At 41.4% G+C, this 16750-nt stretch overlaps 1 protein-coding gene across 8 annotated transcripts in view; it reads right to left on the bottom strand.

The window, feature by feature from the left end:
* Nucleotides 1-3194: 3194 nt before the first annotated feature.
* Nucleotides 3195-16750, bottom strand: part of LOC140703756 (uncharacterized) — a 33777-nt gene continuing 20221 nt past the window's right edge. For all 8 annotated transcript variants that reach the window (XM_078387619.1, XM_078387620.1, XM_078387621.1 and 5 more), the window contains one exon: nt 3195-14879. In XM_078387619.1, the coding sequence (XP_078243745.1) occupies nt 12909-14879 (1971 nt within the window). In that variant the 3' untranslated portion in view covers nt 3195-12908. The remainder of the gene's footprint in view (nt 14880-16750) is intronic.

Raw genomic sequence — 16750 nt, 5'->3', positions numbered from 1 at the left:
GCCGCCTAGAGTGGTCCTGACACGACCAGATAGGCAGGATATAAATGAAATAAATAAAATAAATAAAATAATAAATCTGCATAAGCTGTTATAATCAATTCTCCCTTGGGTTCTATATGTAATTCCTTGTTTTGGGTTTCTTTTAAATATCTTATCCTTTTAGTTGCTTGCCAGTGTTTCTCATTTGGTTTACTCACATTCCTTGACAGTAAGTTCACAGCAATTGATATATCAGGTCTCGACCATCTATTCAGATATAACAGACTACCAATCAATGATCTATACATATCACTATCACATTCAGGTCCTGTCACATTTTCTTTTTCAAATTCTACATTCATAGGAGTTATAGCACCCTTGCAATTTTCCATAGTATATTGCTTCAGTAACTTCAGTATTTTATTTCTCTGTGCTAATTTAAATCCTTTATCATATCTCTTTATTTCAACTCCTAAATAGTTTCTAATTTCACCTAAGTCCCTCAATTTGTAGTTTCTTTTCAGCATTTTAATGATGTTATTGACAGATTTTTCATCTCTTGTAAATACGGCTGTCGTCTACAAACACCAAAATGATAGCTTTCTCATCCCTTTTTTGTAAATAAAGACGGATCTGCCTTGCCTTGTGAAAATCCTTCACCTATGAGTGTTCTAGTTAAATGCTTATTCCACTCATGCCCACTCTGCTTTAATCCATACAGGCTTTTCTTTAGTAACCAACATTTACCTTTCTTCTCTATGTTAGGTGGTAACTTCCTGTAAATAGTGTACTGTAAATCTGCATTCAGGTAAGCTGTTTCTATGTCCACATGCCTCGAAACTAGATTGTGTTTGGCTGCATATGCTAACACAAACCTCAATGTTTCTGGCCTCAGAGCTGGTGCAAACACTTCATCATAATCACTAGATGTCTGAGAGTAACCTTTTGCTACTAGTCTTGCCCTATATCTCAGATTTCCATCAGCATTCACTTTCTTTTTAAATATCCATCTGCAACCAATAATTTTGGTATTAGGAGGTTCCACAATTTCTTCATATACTCTGAGCTGTTTTAGAGAATTTAGCTCCTTCTCTAATGCTTCCTTCCACCTATCTTGCTCTACCTTAGGCATTTTGCATATATCTTCGTATGTTTCAGGTTCAGCTACATTTAAACAGAAATAGGTTTCTGATTGATATCTCTCAGGTGGTCTACGTTCCCTTGAAGATCTCCTAGGTATTACTCTCTCCTCCCCAGGAGTTTCCCTTTCTTCTGATGAAGAAGGTAATTCACTATCTGGCTGCAGTTCAACAGACTCTTCCTTTATCCCTTGTTCTGGCTGTGAGCTATCCTCATCATCATTTCCCCCATTCTGCTGTATATCATGTGTGTGGATGATGGTCTCTGGAGGCATACTAATTTGGTCCCAGTAGGCATGTTTGTTAAATGATGCACTACTGCTAATGACTACTTTGTTAGTTTTGGGTAAACCAAATCTTATATGCCCTTCTGTTTTGCTGGTATCCCAAAAAGTACATTAGCTTAGCCTTCCTTTCACCATTTCTCCTGGTCTCCTTAGGTATATGCACCCATGCAGGTGACCCAAACACGTGCAGAAATTTTAAATTTGGTTTTCTTCCTGTCCAGATAGTATAAGGTATGTTATTAATCCCACTGTGCCAAAGTATGCTCAAATAGAAATTTGCGCATAGAATAGCCTTGCCCCAGTAATGGTCTGGGACTCTACTTCCTCTCATCATAGCCTCTGCCATGTTTTGGAGTGTTTGGCTCCTTCTCTCAATAAAGGCATTCTGTGTAAGGTGTAAGGTACAGATTTTCTATGAAATATCCCATGCTTTTTCAATGTACCCGGGAACGTGTGTGGTTCGGGTGCGTCTTTATCTCTTCTTTGCAGAGTACAGCAGAGTACGGCGCAGATAAACGACCACAATGCTGCCTTTTCTCGGTGGTGTATTTACAAATAGTTTACAGTATTTACAGGACATACATACAGCTTTGTATCATCAACAGCATCAGCATACAGTGTTCAAACCGACAGAGTGACACGCAGAAATTGAGTAATAGAGGAGAGAGCGAACAGTGTTCTCTGACTACTTTTATACATAAGTCCAGCCTAGTCTGTCCAATCATAAAGTGGTGATCTCATCTACTCAGGTGTGTTCATCAAGTATTGCAATGCAGTTGCATCAGCCAGGTCTAGAGGAAGTGATGTCATCTGTCTTGTTCTGTGCACACACACACACACATATATCAATTTTCAGGCAATGAAAAAATATACCTTAACACTCCCCCTATTTTGAATTGCATGAATCCGTTACTTATTAAACATTACACATTCCCATTGCATCTATGCACATTTCATGTTTCTGAGCACATAATGGTTTTGTTAAAATGTCTGCCACATTCTCTTCAGTGCTACAATACTGTAACTCAATTAACTTTTCTCTAATAGCTTCCCTCACATTATGATATTTTATATCAACATGCTTACTTCTGCTCTTTATTCTATCAGAATTAGCCATGTGTATGCATGTTGTATTATCCTCCATTACCTTTATCGTGTCATCAGTTTTGCATTGCAGATCTTTTATTAATTGTTTGTACCACATCAATTCTGAACATAATTCAGACAAAGCTGCAAATTCTGCCTCTGAAGTTGAGGTAGCCACGGACCCTTGTTTCCTTGACTTCCAACCAATTATGCTGTTTCCAAGTCTGACGACAAACCCAGTCATTGATTTCCTGTCAGTTTCATCGTTGGCCCAATCGCTATCTACATAGGCTGACAACTTTAAACTCTTTGATGCCTTCAATATTAAGTGATAATTACACGTTCCCTTTAAATATCTAAATATTCTTTTCACACCTTGCCAGTGTTTTTCTTTTGGATTTGCCACATATCTACTAAGGATGTTTACTGACGCTGCAATGTCAGGACGCGTCCAATTGGCCAAGTACATTAAACTGCCAATTGCAGAGTGGTATAACTCTTGGTCCTCAAATTCTTTGCTTATTTCATCTTCTTTCTGAAAATCTACTACCATAGGTGTACTTACACATTTGCACTCTTCCATGTTATACTTTTCTAGCATTTGTTTTATTTTTAGTTCTTGGCTTAACTCAAACCCCTTTTCTGTTTTCTTTATTTGTACGCCTAGGTAATTTTGTATGGGGCCCAGACTTTTAAATTCAAATTTCTTTTTTAATTGTCTTTCAAATAGCTCTACTTGACTGTGGTCTTTGGTTATGAAACATAGGTCATCTACATAAGCAAGCAGTACATTCAACTCATTACCTACTTTCTTGGTGTACATGCAAGGATCCGCCAGACTGTTTTTGTAACCTAAATTTACCAATACATGATGTAAACAGTCATTCCAGTTTCTGGCGGATTGTTTGAGGCCATAAATGGATTTATTTAATCTGTATACTAATTCTGGTTTGTCACCTTGGAAACCTGGTGCTTTCGCCATGTACAATTCTTCTTTTAAATCTGCATTCAAGTAAGCAGTAGTAATATCGTAATGGTGAATCACATAATTTTTGGCGGCAGCAAATGTGAGTGCAGCTCTTAGTGTTTCAGACCTAACTGCTGGCGAAAATACCTGGTCATAATGTTCAAATCTTTTCTGTGTGAAACCTTGTGCCACTAACCTTGCTTTATATCTGAAATTTCCATCATTTTGTAACTTCCTTTTAAACACCCACTTACATCCTATTACCTTGTTTTTTGCTGGCAGTTTGGTCTCAGAGAATACATTGTGTTTCTTCATGGACTTCATTTCCTCATCCATGGCCTCCATCCATTTCTTCTTTTCTAAATCAGGTAGCTTTAGGACATCTTTATAATTTTTAGGCTCAACATACACATTACATACTGTAACACCACCCAAACCATATCTTTGTGGTGGAACCCCTTTGTTAGCCCTCTGAGACCTTCTGGGACTATGTGTCTGATTCTCTGACTGCCTACTTGTGTGAGCTTCATGTTCTTCATCTTCTTTTCCTTCATCATCTGTAGCAGGCCCTTCTTTTTCTGCAGTAGCTTCTTCTTCTTCATCGACATCTGCCTCGTTATCTGTGGCATCTTCATCATAGGGTTCCTCATCTCGCATCTGTGTTCCTGCCTTTCTAATTTGGTTTCTTCTTGAGTGCAGAGGAATGTATAATTGTGAATTGGCATGTACCTGGTCCCAGTTCTCACCCTCATTGAAACTAGCAGACCTTGATATGATCACGCCCCTGTTGCCATCAAAAAACCTGTAAGCTTTGCTGTTTGGTTCATAACCCACAAAAATTAATTTTCTCGTTTTACTTTTACCTTTTCTTCGTAGCTGTCTTGGTATGTGCACAAAAGCCGTGCACCCAAACACGCGTAAGTACTTCATACATGGCTTCTTACCGTATAATAGAAAGTATGGCGTTTCATCTATGGCAGAAGAATAGATTCTGTTAACAATAAAATTACTTGTGAGTATTGCTTCACTCCAAAGCCCATGTGGCAGTTTAGCATCTGCAAGCATTGAGTCTTTCATCTCCTGCAATACTCTGTTCCTTCTTTCTGCAACACCATTTTGAAAGGGACTATAAGGGCTTGTCAATCTGTGTCTAATGCCTAGACTCTCCAACCACCTCTGAAACCTGTGGTTTGTAAACTCTGTGCCCCTGTCTGTTTGTAGCTGAGCTACCTTGAGACCAAATTTTCTCTCTGTTGCAACCAACCATTTTCTGAATGTGTCAAAAACCTCTGTCTTAGACTTTAACGTATAACAAAAAGAAAATCTCGAAAAATCATCAGTAATTACCATACAAAATCTCGCTCCCCCTAGCGATGGTGGGAATGGTCCCATTAAATCAGTATGCACTAATTCAAAAGGTCTAGTAGTAATTCTTTCAGCTTTCTTTCCTTTTGGAGCTATACATGTTTTACTTGCTTTGCAAACTGCACAGTCCAGGTAATTATGACATTTCTTCAAACTTACATCCCTGGCTAAGTGCTCCATCTTTTGTATTGTTCTAAAATTTGCATGACCCAACCTCCTATGCAACAAGTGTATGCAATTATCATGTTGTGGTCTGTTCACTTGCAATGTGTTTGCACCTTCATGTGCCTGGCTCTGTAAGAAATACAATTTATTTTCTTGCCTCACTTTTGCAATTAAAGTGCCCTCTTTCTTTATCACACACTCCTGTTTTTCAAAACTTACAGCAAACTTCTGATCTACCAAAGACGCAATAGAAATAATGTTAAATTCTAAACCTGGAGTGTAATAGACTTCCCTTATCTCAGTTTTCAATGCAGAGACGTACACAGTTCCTTTGCCTTTGACCGCCACCTGCTGGCCGTTCGCCATCGTCACATGCCGTAGATCAGATTTACCTATAAAAGAAAACATTTCTAAAGAATTAGACAAATTTTCTGCAGCTCCAGAATCTAACAGCCATCTAATCATTTCTGTTTTGTTGCTGTTTCTTGTGTCATTCGTTACTGAAGAGATTTGTCCCACGTTGTCTCTTTTTTGAAATCTCCTGGAGCCCTTTTTTCTGTAGACTCTATGGTCCGGAGGACTTCCGGTCACATCTCTATGATTTGGAGGACTTCCTGTTGTACCTCTATGGTTTGGAGGACTTCTTGTTGCATCACAGTCTTTCCGGAGATGATTGGTGGAACCGCACAAGAAGCAAGCTTTTGTCATCAGGACTCGCCCCCTTTGTTCTTCCGCGGCACGTCTGCTGGCTTCCGGATATCCATCCCGTCCAGCCTCCACGTGGCTTTGGCGTTTATTCATTTTTCTTTCCTGTAAATGCTGTTCCTCCTGCAAAATTCTACTCGAAACATATTCCAAAGTTAGCTGAGCATCTGTTAACGATTCCAAGCTTGTTATCAGCATAGAATAAGAGTCATTTAACGAGCTAAGAAGTATATAAACCTGCTGCTCTTGGGGAAATACAACGTTCATGAGTTGAAGCTGATTGAACATGTCTTTCATATTTTTTAAGTGCTCCGATGCACTCTGCCCCGGCTGCATTCTGCACTGGAACAATTTTCTGGTAAGTGCTATTTTTGTTCCAGTTGTTTCTCGCTGATAAATCCCTTTTAGTCTATTCCAGACCTCCCGGGCTGTTGTTAGTCCCTGTATATGAACTAAAATGGTATCTTCAAGGGACAACACTAAAGTTGCTAGAGCTTTCTCACTCTGCTCCAATTCCTCATCATCGGGCTGCGCTGGGGGGTTAATAATGTAGCGAAAAAGACCCTCCTTTCTCAACAACATCTCCGCTTTAATTGCCCACGTTTTATAGTTCTGCTCATTTAGCCTGTTTATAGCCAGAGCACCAACTCCTGAGCTGTATGTTGCCATTGTCCTGTCTCTCTGAAGCCTTTTTGTTCTCTGTACCTTCCCCACAGACGAACTAGCTTCTGTCTCGCTGTCACTGCTCTCCTCCTCTTTTTTCATTTATTTATTCTTCCCACGTTGCACAACGTTTACTCACCACCTTTTATCTTGCGCAGCGGGAGCGTCCTGGGCGCATAACCTCTGTACCCGGGAACGTGTGTGGTTCGGGTGCGTCTTTATCTCTTCTTTGCAGAGTACAGCAGAGTACGGCGCAGATAAACGACCACAATGCTGCCTTTTCTCGGTGGTGTATTTACAAATAGTTTACAGTATTTACAGGACATACATACAGCTTTGTATCATCAACAGCATCAGCATACAGTGTTCAAACCGACAGAGTGACACGCAGAAATTGAGTAATAGAGGAGAGAGCGAACAGTGTTCTCTGACTACTTTTATACATAAGTCCAGCCTAGTCTGTCCAATCATAAAGTGGTGATCTCATCTACTCAGGTGTGTTCATCAAGTATTGCAATGCAGTTGCATCAGCCAGGTCTAGAGGAAGTGATGTCATCTGTCTTGTTCTGTGCACACACACACACACATATATCAATTTTCAGGCAATGAAAAAATATACCTTAACATTCAATATGGACTGGAATTTTGCATTTGTGAATTCAGTCCCATTATCTGTCTGAATCTGCTTTACTTTTCTGCCTGTCTTCCTCTCCACAAATTTTAACCATTTCTCAAATTCAATGTGGGTTGAGCCTTTGTCCTACATCAGATAACAGAATCCAAATCTAGATTTTTGGTCTTGAATGGAAAGAATATACTTTGCTCCTCCCAAAGAAGCTCTTTTAGGACCTATTAGATCTATTGATACTAAATCTAAAATGTTGTCAACTTTTATGTTACTGTGTTTTTTAGCAGGAGCACTTTTACTTTTAGCTACTTGACAGGCTTGGCAATTAATGTATTTATCACATAGCCTTAAATTCACTCCAGTTGAATTTTCTATAGTTTTACATAATGTCTTATAATTTGCATGCCCCAATTTCAAGTGCCACAGGTGAATGCAGTCTTTATGAGGATTTACATTTTCATAGACATTATTTGCTTTTGCACTGTTCAATCTATGTAGATTGTTTCTGATACAGCATGTTAGCTTTTCATTCTTTTCTCCAGTAATTATACATTTACTCCTATAGAATGTGCTAATAAATCCCTCTTTGGCTAATTGACTAACTGATAGTAAATTGTGTTTTAACTTTGGCACATATATTACATCTATTGGCTGTGATAAACATGGTAATTTCACTTTACCTTTACCCATAATTTTGGCACTTACTCCATCAGCCAACATTACTTGCTGATCAAACACTGCCTTAAAATTGGATATTAACTTCTTCTCCTTGTGCATGTTAGCTGTTGCCCCTGAGTCAACAATCCATTCTTCTTCGTGGTGGTTGTTGCTATAAATAGTCTCTGTCAGGTTTGATGTATCTCTATTACATCATGGTTGTTTTCTTTTTTTCTTCTTACATTTACAGTCTTTAATGAGATGTTGCCTAGAACCACAGGAATAACATCTCCTCCCAGGTTGGATATTCGCAGCTGTGACCTCCTCCTCCCCAATTTCAATCGGTTTGTTTTTCTCATTAGAGATTTTGGAGTCACGTAGTTGCTGGTTATCTTTTCTTTTCTGCTCCTCCTCCAGAAGTCTACTGGTCACATTTAATACTGTCAGCTCGGCTTTTGGAAGTACTCCTAAATTTGTTACAAACTGATCATATGTTTTGTCTAGTGATGATAGAATTATAAATGCTTCCTGCAATTCAGTAAATTTTATATTTTTCTCTCTCAAGTCCATTATCATAGTTTTCATTAGCTCTAAATGCTGCAGCATGCTTCCCCCAGTTTGCAATCTGCTACGAAATAGCCGTCTTGCAATTTGGATTTGGCTTCCAATGCTGACTCATACAAAGAGTCCCCTTAAATCCTCCCATGCCTGTCTTGCAGACGTTTGGCCTCTAATATGGATTAGGAGACGATCTTCTAGAGTCAACCCTATTATTGCAAGTGCTTTGGAATTTTGTTTCATTTTTCTCTCATTCAGCACAGCTGGTGGGTTCTCAATAATATCCCAGAATGATTCCTTCTGGAGCAGTAATTGGACTTTTTATTCCAAGTGGAGTAGTTATCTCCATTTAGCTTTCTAATACACAGGCCTGACATTTGCATTTCACTTGCCATTTTCACAGATTGCAGACAAATTTGTTTTTTATTTTTACTCACTTTTGCTGCTCAATTACCTCTTGGCTCTTCCTTCGGGGTTTTTTCAGGTCAGCTATCTTATTGGTATCTTCCTGGGCGTGTCCCTGGGTGCACACCTGGGCCCATAACCATTGACAGAGTAGCAGTAGTACAGGTAAACACCAGGTTGAGATAACCAAATAAGATCTTCCCTGAGATGATGAATACAGCAAGCACAAGAGTAGTGTTGATAGCAGATATTGTATTATTTACAGAATATACAGGTATATTTACAGCTAGGTCTTTGTTCTCAGTCCCAAAGTAATACACAACAGTTTCCACAGAGTTTAGTGCATATATCAGAGTCAATGTCCAGTAAATAATTTCAGTATACCATACATTTCATACAGGTAGCCAGAGTTCCTTTTCAATTTCAAGCTCATAGACACGGCTTCCTCCAAGATTCTCTAGCACAGGAACAAGATGACTCTTCTCCACAAACACACTAACCAGCATCACCAACAACAACCCACAGATTGTGTATGCTTGGTCTGCTACTTTTATCCCATGGATGACCATTCCTAGGGTTACAATCACAGCTTTTCTAATCACCTCAGCTGTATACATTCAAGCTTTGCTTCTCCTTATAGTACTGATTCTGACAATTACTTATTGTCATATACAAAATTTGATTTAACAATTCTATCAGGTTTAGCCCAAACCTGTCAAAATTGACAGCTTCCAATTTCTGAACAATTTTCCCAGGTCCTTCCCAGGTAACATCAACTTTAGAGGGTCTGAGTGGGTTTAGAATAAGCACTAAATCACCTACTGCCTCTGTCATGAGAATATTTCTGCTTAGATTTCAGTAGATTCTCTTTAGCTAGATCTTTCACGGCTAACAGTCTGTCTTGCAATTTCATAACAAAATCAGCAATTGGTATAGAACTAGACTGTACAACTCCTTCCCAGTCTGCTTTCAACAAATCCAAAGGTCCTTGCAAGTTCTTCCCAAACACAATCTCACTAGGTGAAAATCCACCAGAAGATTTGTGTGGCGTACTTCGGTAAGCAAGCAATGCATAAGGCAAAAGTTCATACCAACTTTACCCACAGTCCTGAACAAGAGTTTTAATCATCTTCAACAAGGTTTGTTGACTTCGTTCAATTAAAACATGAGATTCTGCATGATAAACCACACTATAATTGATTTGGATCTTACTGATTTCACAGATTTTCCTCAAAAGCTAACTTCTAAAAGCACCTGCTCTATCACAAATCAGTTTCAAAGGTATACCAATGTGGGCACATAAATCCACAAAAACAGAAAAATTGCAGAAAGATTGCTTGTGGGGAAGACCTCGATCCAATGACTAGTCTGGCATACGAAGGAAATATGTAACATTTGATTTAGTAGGAATGAAAGGTCCCAGTATGTCCATCTGCAAGCATTTGAATACTTGATCAGCAATAACCACAGGCTGAACCTCAGCTTTCGTGCGATCAGTCTGATGACCTAGCCTTTGACAAGAATCACAGGAATAAATGTAGTCTTTAAAAATCTTTGTAATTCCAGGCCAATAAAAATGCTTAGTGATTCTGCTTAAAGTCTTTCTGAACCCCTGATGTCCACTACAAGGATTGCTATGAGCTATTTCTAAAACTTTTTCCCTATATTCTTTAGGAACAATCAGTTGCTGTACTGGCTGTGCTTCTAGTTTCCCTTTTGTGGCATATTGTCTATAAAGCAGTCCATTTTGCCCCCACAAGAAGCTTACTTGTTGATTAGGTTGCTTAACAGCGTATTGATCTGCCTGAGACCGAAAAGCAGCCAGTGCAGGATCAGATTCTTGCTTTCTTTTAAATTCAACTGAACCAGATAATTGAACAACATTTTCAGGCTGATTACTTTCAAAATTGTCATCAGTAGCTGTGTTACCGGTTTCTGTCACAAGAGGTTGCCCACCTAGCAGAAAGAGTGGAGGAAATATTCCACTTACCTCAAATACCGTCTCTCCTCTCGCAGAACAACAGGGCCCTTCTCCATCCCGATGTCCGGTCTCTTCACCTGACAGCGTGGAGGATAACCCCCAATTCCGTGCGATCTTAGACCAAGCATGAAAACCATCTACTTCTCGCTTATATGACAGCAAATGGAAAGTCTTCACTAAGTTTGCCCAAGCTGAAGGCATGGCCACCGTACTGGCATCCCTATCCATGGTACTTACCTTTCTGCTACATCTCTTCAATCTGGGACTGGCTCATTCCACACTCAAAGTCTACATTTCAGCAATCGTGGCTCATCAACCTCTTTGATCCCGTTCTGCCAGGCTTTTCTGACTCTACACTTAAATTTTTTTAAAGTCTTCAGGAATATATGGCCCCCTTCATAGCACATTGTATCACAATGTTCCCTTCCACTTGTACTGGAAGCCCTTACCAAGCCACTATTTGAACCCATGGCTATGTGTTCCGAGAAATTGCTTTCCTTGAAGACCACCTTTCTCGTGGCTATCACATCGGCCAGAAGAGCGAGTGAACTAGCTGCACTCCGGTCAGATCCTCCTTACCTTCAAATGCATCCTGACAAGGTCACCTTATACCTCGACATCTCCTTTTTATAGAAGGTTGTATCGGACTTTCACATTAACCAGCCCGTTGTGCTCCCAACGTTGTTTCCTTCTCCGTCCATGCCATTAGAGCGCAAACTCCATACTCTCGATGTCAGAAGCGCTCTTGCCTTCTACCTACATCGTACCAAATTAGGTGCTCCCCGCATCTCCTCCTGTGTTATCATGGACCACATAAAGGTGCTCTTGCTTCTCCACAATCAATATCCAGATGGATTGTACAGCTTATACAGCTGGTTTAGCAGCTTGCCAACAAGTCTGTACTGGACGGATTGAAGGCCCGTTCTACCAGAGTGGTCTCCAATTCGACAGCTCTATTCAAAGGTGTCCATATCCAGAACATCTGCAAGGTGGCTACCTGGGCCAACCCACTGACCTTCGCCAGACACTACCACCTGGATGTCAGAGCCAAGAGTGATGCATCCTTTGGACGGGCGATACTGTCATCCTTGATATCATGACGGCCCTCATTCTGGTGAGTACAGCTTGGTGTTCACCCGTTTGTGTGCATTTAGAGACCACTACGAAGAAAGTTAGGTTACCTACCTGTAACTTTGGTTCTTCTAGTGTTACTCTGTGAATTCACACATCCATCGCTTCCTCCCCTCTGTCCGTCACTATACCGTTCTATGATACCTTGCTTATCTACTCTTTATACGGTAACGGCAGACTCAGGGAACTGAAAGGAAGCTGGAGGAGCTGGAGCCTATATACCCTCGGCGGGAAAACTTAATTGACTCTTTTTTCTAAAACTCTAGAATCTTCTGAACATCCTGCGCAGGTGCAGGATTAAACCATTTCTATGAATTCAGAGTACCACTAGAAGAACCAAAGTTACAGGTAGGTAACCTACCTTTTTCCCACATCCCCTTTAAGATTGGAAAGCTAACTGCCTTCCTTTCCCTGCTTGTGTCCACAAAATTGGAGGACCATTCTCCCTAGCCAGATGCAATGTCATGCCTGCAGCCTTACTATATGGTAGGTTCAAAGGAATCCCATACCTCAAAAGACATTGCTCATGCGAGCACGCTTGGGTTTCTCAGCCTCTGAGAGGCTCAGACGCTGAGGATCAAAGGGTTTCGTCCCCTCCAACCCAGTGCAGTCCAGGGCCCGAAGAGACCAGAGCTTGAAAAACTCAAAAGTTCGAACAAAATTTCCACTTCTTTCAACAATCCCTGCCATTCCGAAGCAATCTACTCTCAATACAGTAGCATAGAAACACCTAGTTCTTCATAAATATGGAATATGTATTCATTGCTATCCTTTTCAAAACTCAATGGCTATCGTTATTTATGAGGATAAAGCTTTATAAAACATTATACAATATATTCTTATTCTCATTTGTTTAACACAAGGTTCCACATGTATTCATTCTACAAGGCTGTTTAATAAAACCATTCCACATCTGATGCACTGACATGATTTGTTATCAACAAAGATAACTGCGCCTGCTAAAACTCATTTTACATTCCACACATTTCTATGGTTTCTCCCCATCTGAATTCTTTGATGTGACCTAAGGTTACCTTTTTGACTAAAGCTTTGTCCGTAGATACAAAGTGTTTATAGACAAACGCTCGCTCTATGGCTTGAAAAGGTGATGTAGAATTAGACACGACAGGACATAACTGTCAAGGGTACTTTTAAGGTTATTACACTGACTGAAGCTATTTACACATTTCATTCATTTATGTGGTTTCTCTCCAGTGTGATTTCTTTGATGTGACCTGAGGTTAGAACTCTGACTGAAGCTTTTTCCACATTCCATACATTTATGTGGTTTCTCCCCAGTGTGAGTTCGTTGATGTGTCCTAAGGCTACCATTCTGAGTGAAGGTCTTTCCACATTCCATGCATTTATATGGCTTCTCCCCAGTGTGAGTTCTTTCATGTAACCTAAGTTCACCACTCGAAATAAAGCTCTTTCCACATTCCATGCATTTATGTGGTTTCTCCCCAGTGTGAGCTCTTTCATGTTGCCTAAGGATACCTCTCCGTCTGAAGGACTTTCCACATTCCATGCATTTATGTGGTTTCTCCCCAGTGTGAGTTCTTTCATGTTTCCTAAGATCACTACTGGAACTAAAGCTCTTTCCACATTCCATGCATTTATGTGGTTTCTCCCCAGTATGAGTTCTTTGATGTACCCTTAGGGCACCACTGTGACTGAAGCTCTTTCCACATTCCATGCATTTATGTGGTTTCTCTCCAGTGTGAATTCTTTGATGTACCTTGAGGGTAGAACTCTGACTAAAGCTTTTTCCACATTCCATGCATTTATGTGGTTTCTCCCCAGTGTGAGTTCTTTCATGTATCCTAAGAGCACTGCTGCAACTAAAGCTCTTTCCACATTCCATGCATTTATGTGGTTTCTCCCCAGTGTGAGTTCTTTCATGTAACCTAAGTTCACCACTCGAAATAAAGCTCTTTCCACATTCCATGCATTTATATGGCTTGTTCCCAGTGTGAGTTCTTCGATGTAACCTAAGGCTACCATTCTGAGTGAAGCTTTTTCCACATTCCATGCATTTATGTGGTTTCTCCCCAGTGTGAGTCCTTTGATGTAACCTAAGGACACAACTGTGACTAAAGCTCTTTCCACATTCCATGCATTTATATGGTTTCACCCCAGTGTGAGTTCTTTCATGTGATCTAAGGTTACTATTCTGAGTGAACCTTTTTCCACATTTCATGCATTTATGTGGTTTCTCCCCAGTGTGAGTTCTTTCATGTGACCTAAGACTATTGCTCCAACAGAAGCTCTTTCCGCATTCCATGCATTTATGTGATTTCTCCCCAGTGTGAGTTCTTTCATGTAACATAAGTTGACAACTATGAATAAAGCTCTTTCCACATTCCAAGCATTTATGTGGTTTCTCCCCAGTGTGAATTCTTTCATGGAACCTAAGGTTACTAATCTGACTAAACCTCTTTCCACATTCCATGCATTTATGTGGTTTCTCCCTAGTGTGAGTTCTTTGATGTAATCGAAGCTTACCACTGTCACTGAAGCTCTTTCCACATTCCATACATTTATGTGGTTTCTCCCCAGTGTGAGTTCTTTCATGTAACCTAAGGTTACCATTCTTAGTGAAGCTTTTCCCACATTCCATGCATTTATGTGGTTTCTCCCCAGTGTGAGTTCTTTCATGTAACCTAAGATGACAACTACGACTAAAGCTCTTTCCACATTCCAAGCATTTATGTGGTTTCTCCCCAGTGTGAGTTCTTTCATGTTTCCTAAGGTTACCTCTAAGACTAAAGCACTTTCCACATTCCGTGCATTTATGTGGTTTCTCCCCAGTGTGAATTCTTTGATGTCTCCTGAGGTTAGAACTCTGACTGAAGCTTTTCCCACATTCCATGCATTTATATGGTTTCTCCCCAGTGTGAGTTCTTTGATGTGACCTGAGGGCACCACTGTGATTGAAGCTCTTTCCACATTCCATACATGGATACAGTTTCTCCCCTGCATGAGTTATTTGTTGTCTACTGAGGTGACATGCTTTTATGTGCTGTCTCCCCTGCGTTACTTCTTTCATTTGATGTCCATTCCTATCCTCTTGGATTTTCAATTCTCTGTTTTCTTGCTTGAATATGAGTTCCTGCCCAGGATGCCCCAGGTGTTGCTGGGAAATTCCTCTTCTGTTCATCATCTGATACATTAGAAAAAGAAGTGAAGCAACTATGTCAGAAATCTGCAGGGATAAGGAAAGAACCATTCAGGCTCCACCTGAGTCATAGAGAAGGAAGGAAAGACAGTTCATGTGCCTGTAATGTCAAAATTAGACTACTGTAATGTGCTGTATGTGGAGCAGCCTTTGAGACTGATGTGGAAGCTTCAAATGGTCCAGAATGCAGTGGCCAGACTTCTCACTGGGGTGAGAAAACATCGACATACAGTGGTACCTCGACTTACGGTTGTAATCCATATCGGAACGGCATTTGTACATTGAAAAGTTCGCCTCCACCTCTTCTCTCGACCCTTGCCCGACCTGGTTAATCAAAGCAGCCAGGCCTGTAACAACTGAATGGGCCACCGCAATAATTAATGGTTCTCTCCAGGAGGCTAAGGTTCCGCTTGCCCTCAAGGAGACACTCATTAGGCCCATTAGGAAGAAACCAAATTTGGTGACGGACGACATTGGAAATTATGAGCCTGTCACCAACGTTTCTTTCCTCAGCAAGGTGGTCGAGAGGGTGGTGGCAGATCAGCTCCAGGTGCTCTTGGACGAAACCAATGATCTGGACCCATTCCAGTCGGGCTTCAGGCCGCGCTATGGTACGGAAACGGCACTGGTCGCACTGATGACCTGTTGAGGGAGGCTGATGGGGGTAATATGTCCTTGTTGGTCCTCCTAGACATCTTAGTGGCCTTTGATACCATTGACCATGGTATCCTCCTGGGGAGGCTCTCTGAGTTAGGAATAGGTGGCCTGGCATTTGCTTGTCTCCGTTACTTCTTGGAGGACCGGCCCCAGAGAGTACAGCTTGGAGAGAGGGTCTCAACCCCGTGGAGCCTCAATTGTGGGGTCCCACAGGGGTCGATCGTCTCTCCAATGCTGTTTAACATATACATGAGGCCGCTGGGAGGGGTCATCAGGGGTGTGGAGCTTCGTGTCACCAGTACGCTGATGACATGCACCTCTACATTTCCTTTACATCTACCTCAGTGGATGCCGTTCAGTCCCTTCAGCGCTGCCTGAAGACTGTACTGGAATGAATGCAGTCAAATGGGTTGGGGCTGAACCCAGACAAGACGGAGGTCTTGAGGGTGGGCGGTCCTCCCGTCAGCGGTATAGGTAACTCCCTTTCTTTTGGGGGGACAACCCTTACCGCAAAGAATGAGGTCCGCAGCTTGGGGCTACATCTGGACCCGGCGCTTACCATGGAAACCCATGTGGCGTCCGTGGTCCGCTCCGCCTATTTCCAGCTATGGCAGATTGCCCAGCTGCGTCCATATTTTGATCAGGGGACCCTCACTACTCTAGTACATACGCTCATAATCTCGAGATTAGACCATTGTAACACACTCTACGTGGGGCTGCCTTTGAGGCTGATGTGGAAACTTCAGATGGTCCAGAATGCGGCAGCCAGGTTACTTAGTGGGGTGAGAAAACACAATCATATCTTCCCCCCACTCTGGCTGCACTACACTGGTTGCCCATCCGTTTCCGCGTCGACTTCAAAGTTCTAATGATCACTTATAAAGCCCTAAACGGTTTGGGACCTCAATATTTGGCAGACCATCTTCTCCCACCCAGATCTACCCGAATCACCTGTCATTGCCAGCAGGGATGGCTGAGGGGTCTGACGCCGAGAGAGGCTCGGAAGGAAAAAACTAGAAACTGGGCCTTCTCGGCGCTGGCCCCTCGGCTGTGGAATGCCCTTCCAGCAGAAATTCGGCTGGCACCCTCACTGGGTGTCTTTAAAAACAGCTAAAAACTTGGCTATTTAAGCAGGCCTTCCCTCCAGTCAGCTAAGTCTTTTATTTTCTTTCTGTCATCTCATTCCATTCTGATAACTT

Source organism: Pogona vitticeps, chromosome 2, assembly GCF_051106095.1.
Source record: "Pogona vitticeps strain Pit_001003342236 chromosome 2, PviZW2.1, whole genome shotgun sequence".
In the NCBI taxonomy this organism is placed as follows: domain Eukaryota; kingdom Metazoa; phylum Chordata; class Lepidosauria; order Squamata; family Agamidae; genus Pogona; species Pogona vitticeps.
Note: the sequence above shows the minus strand (reverse complement) of the source record. Positions and strands in the feature narration are given on the sequence as shown.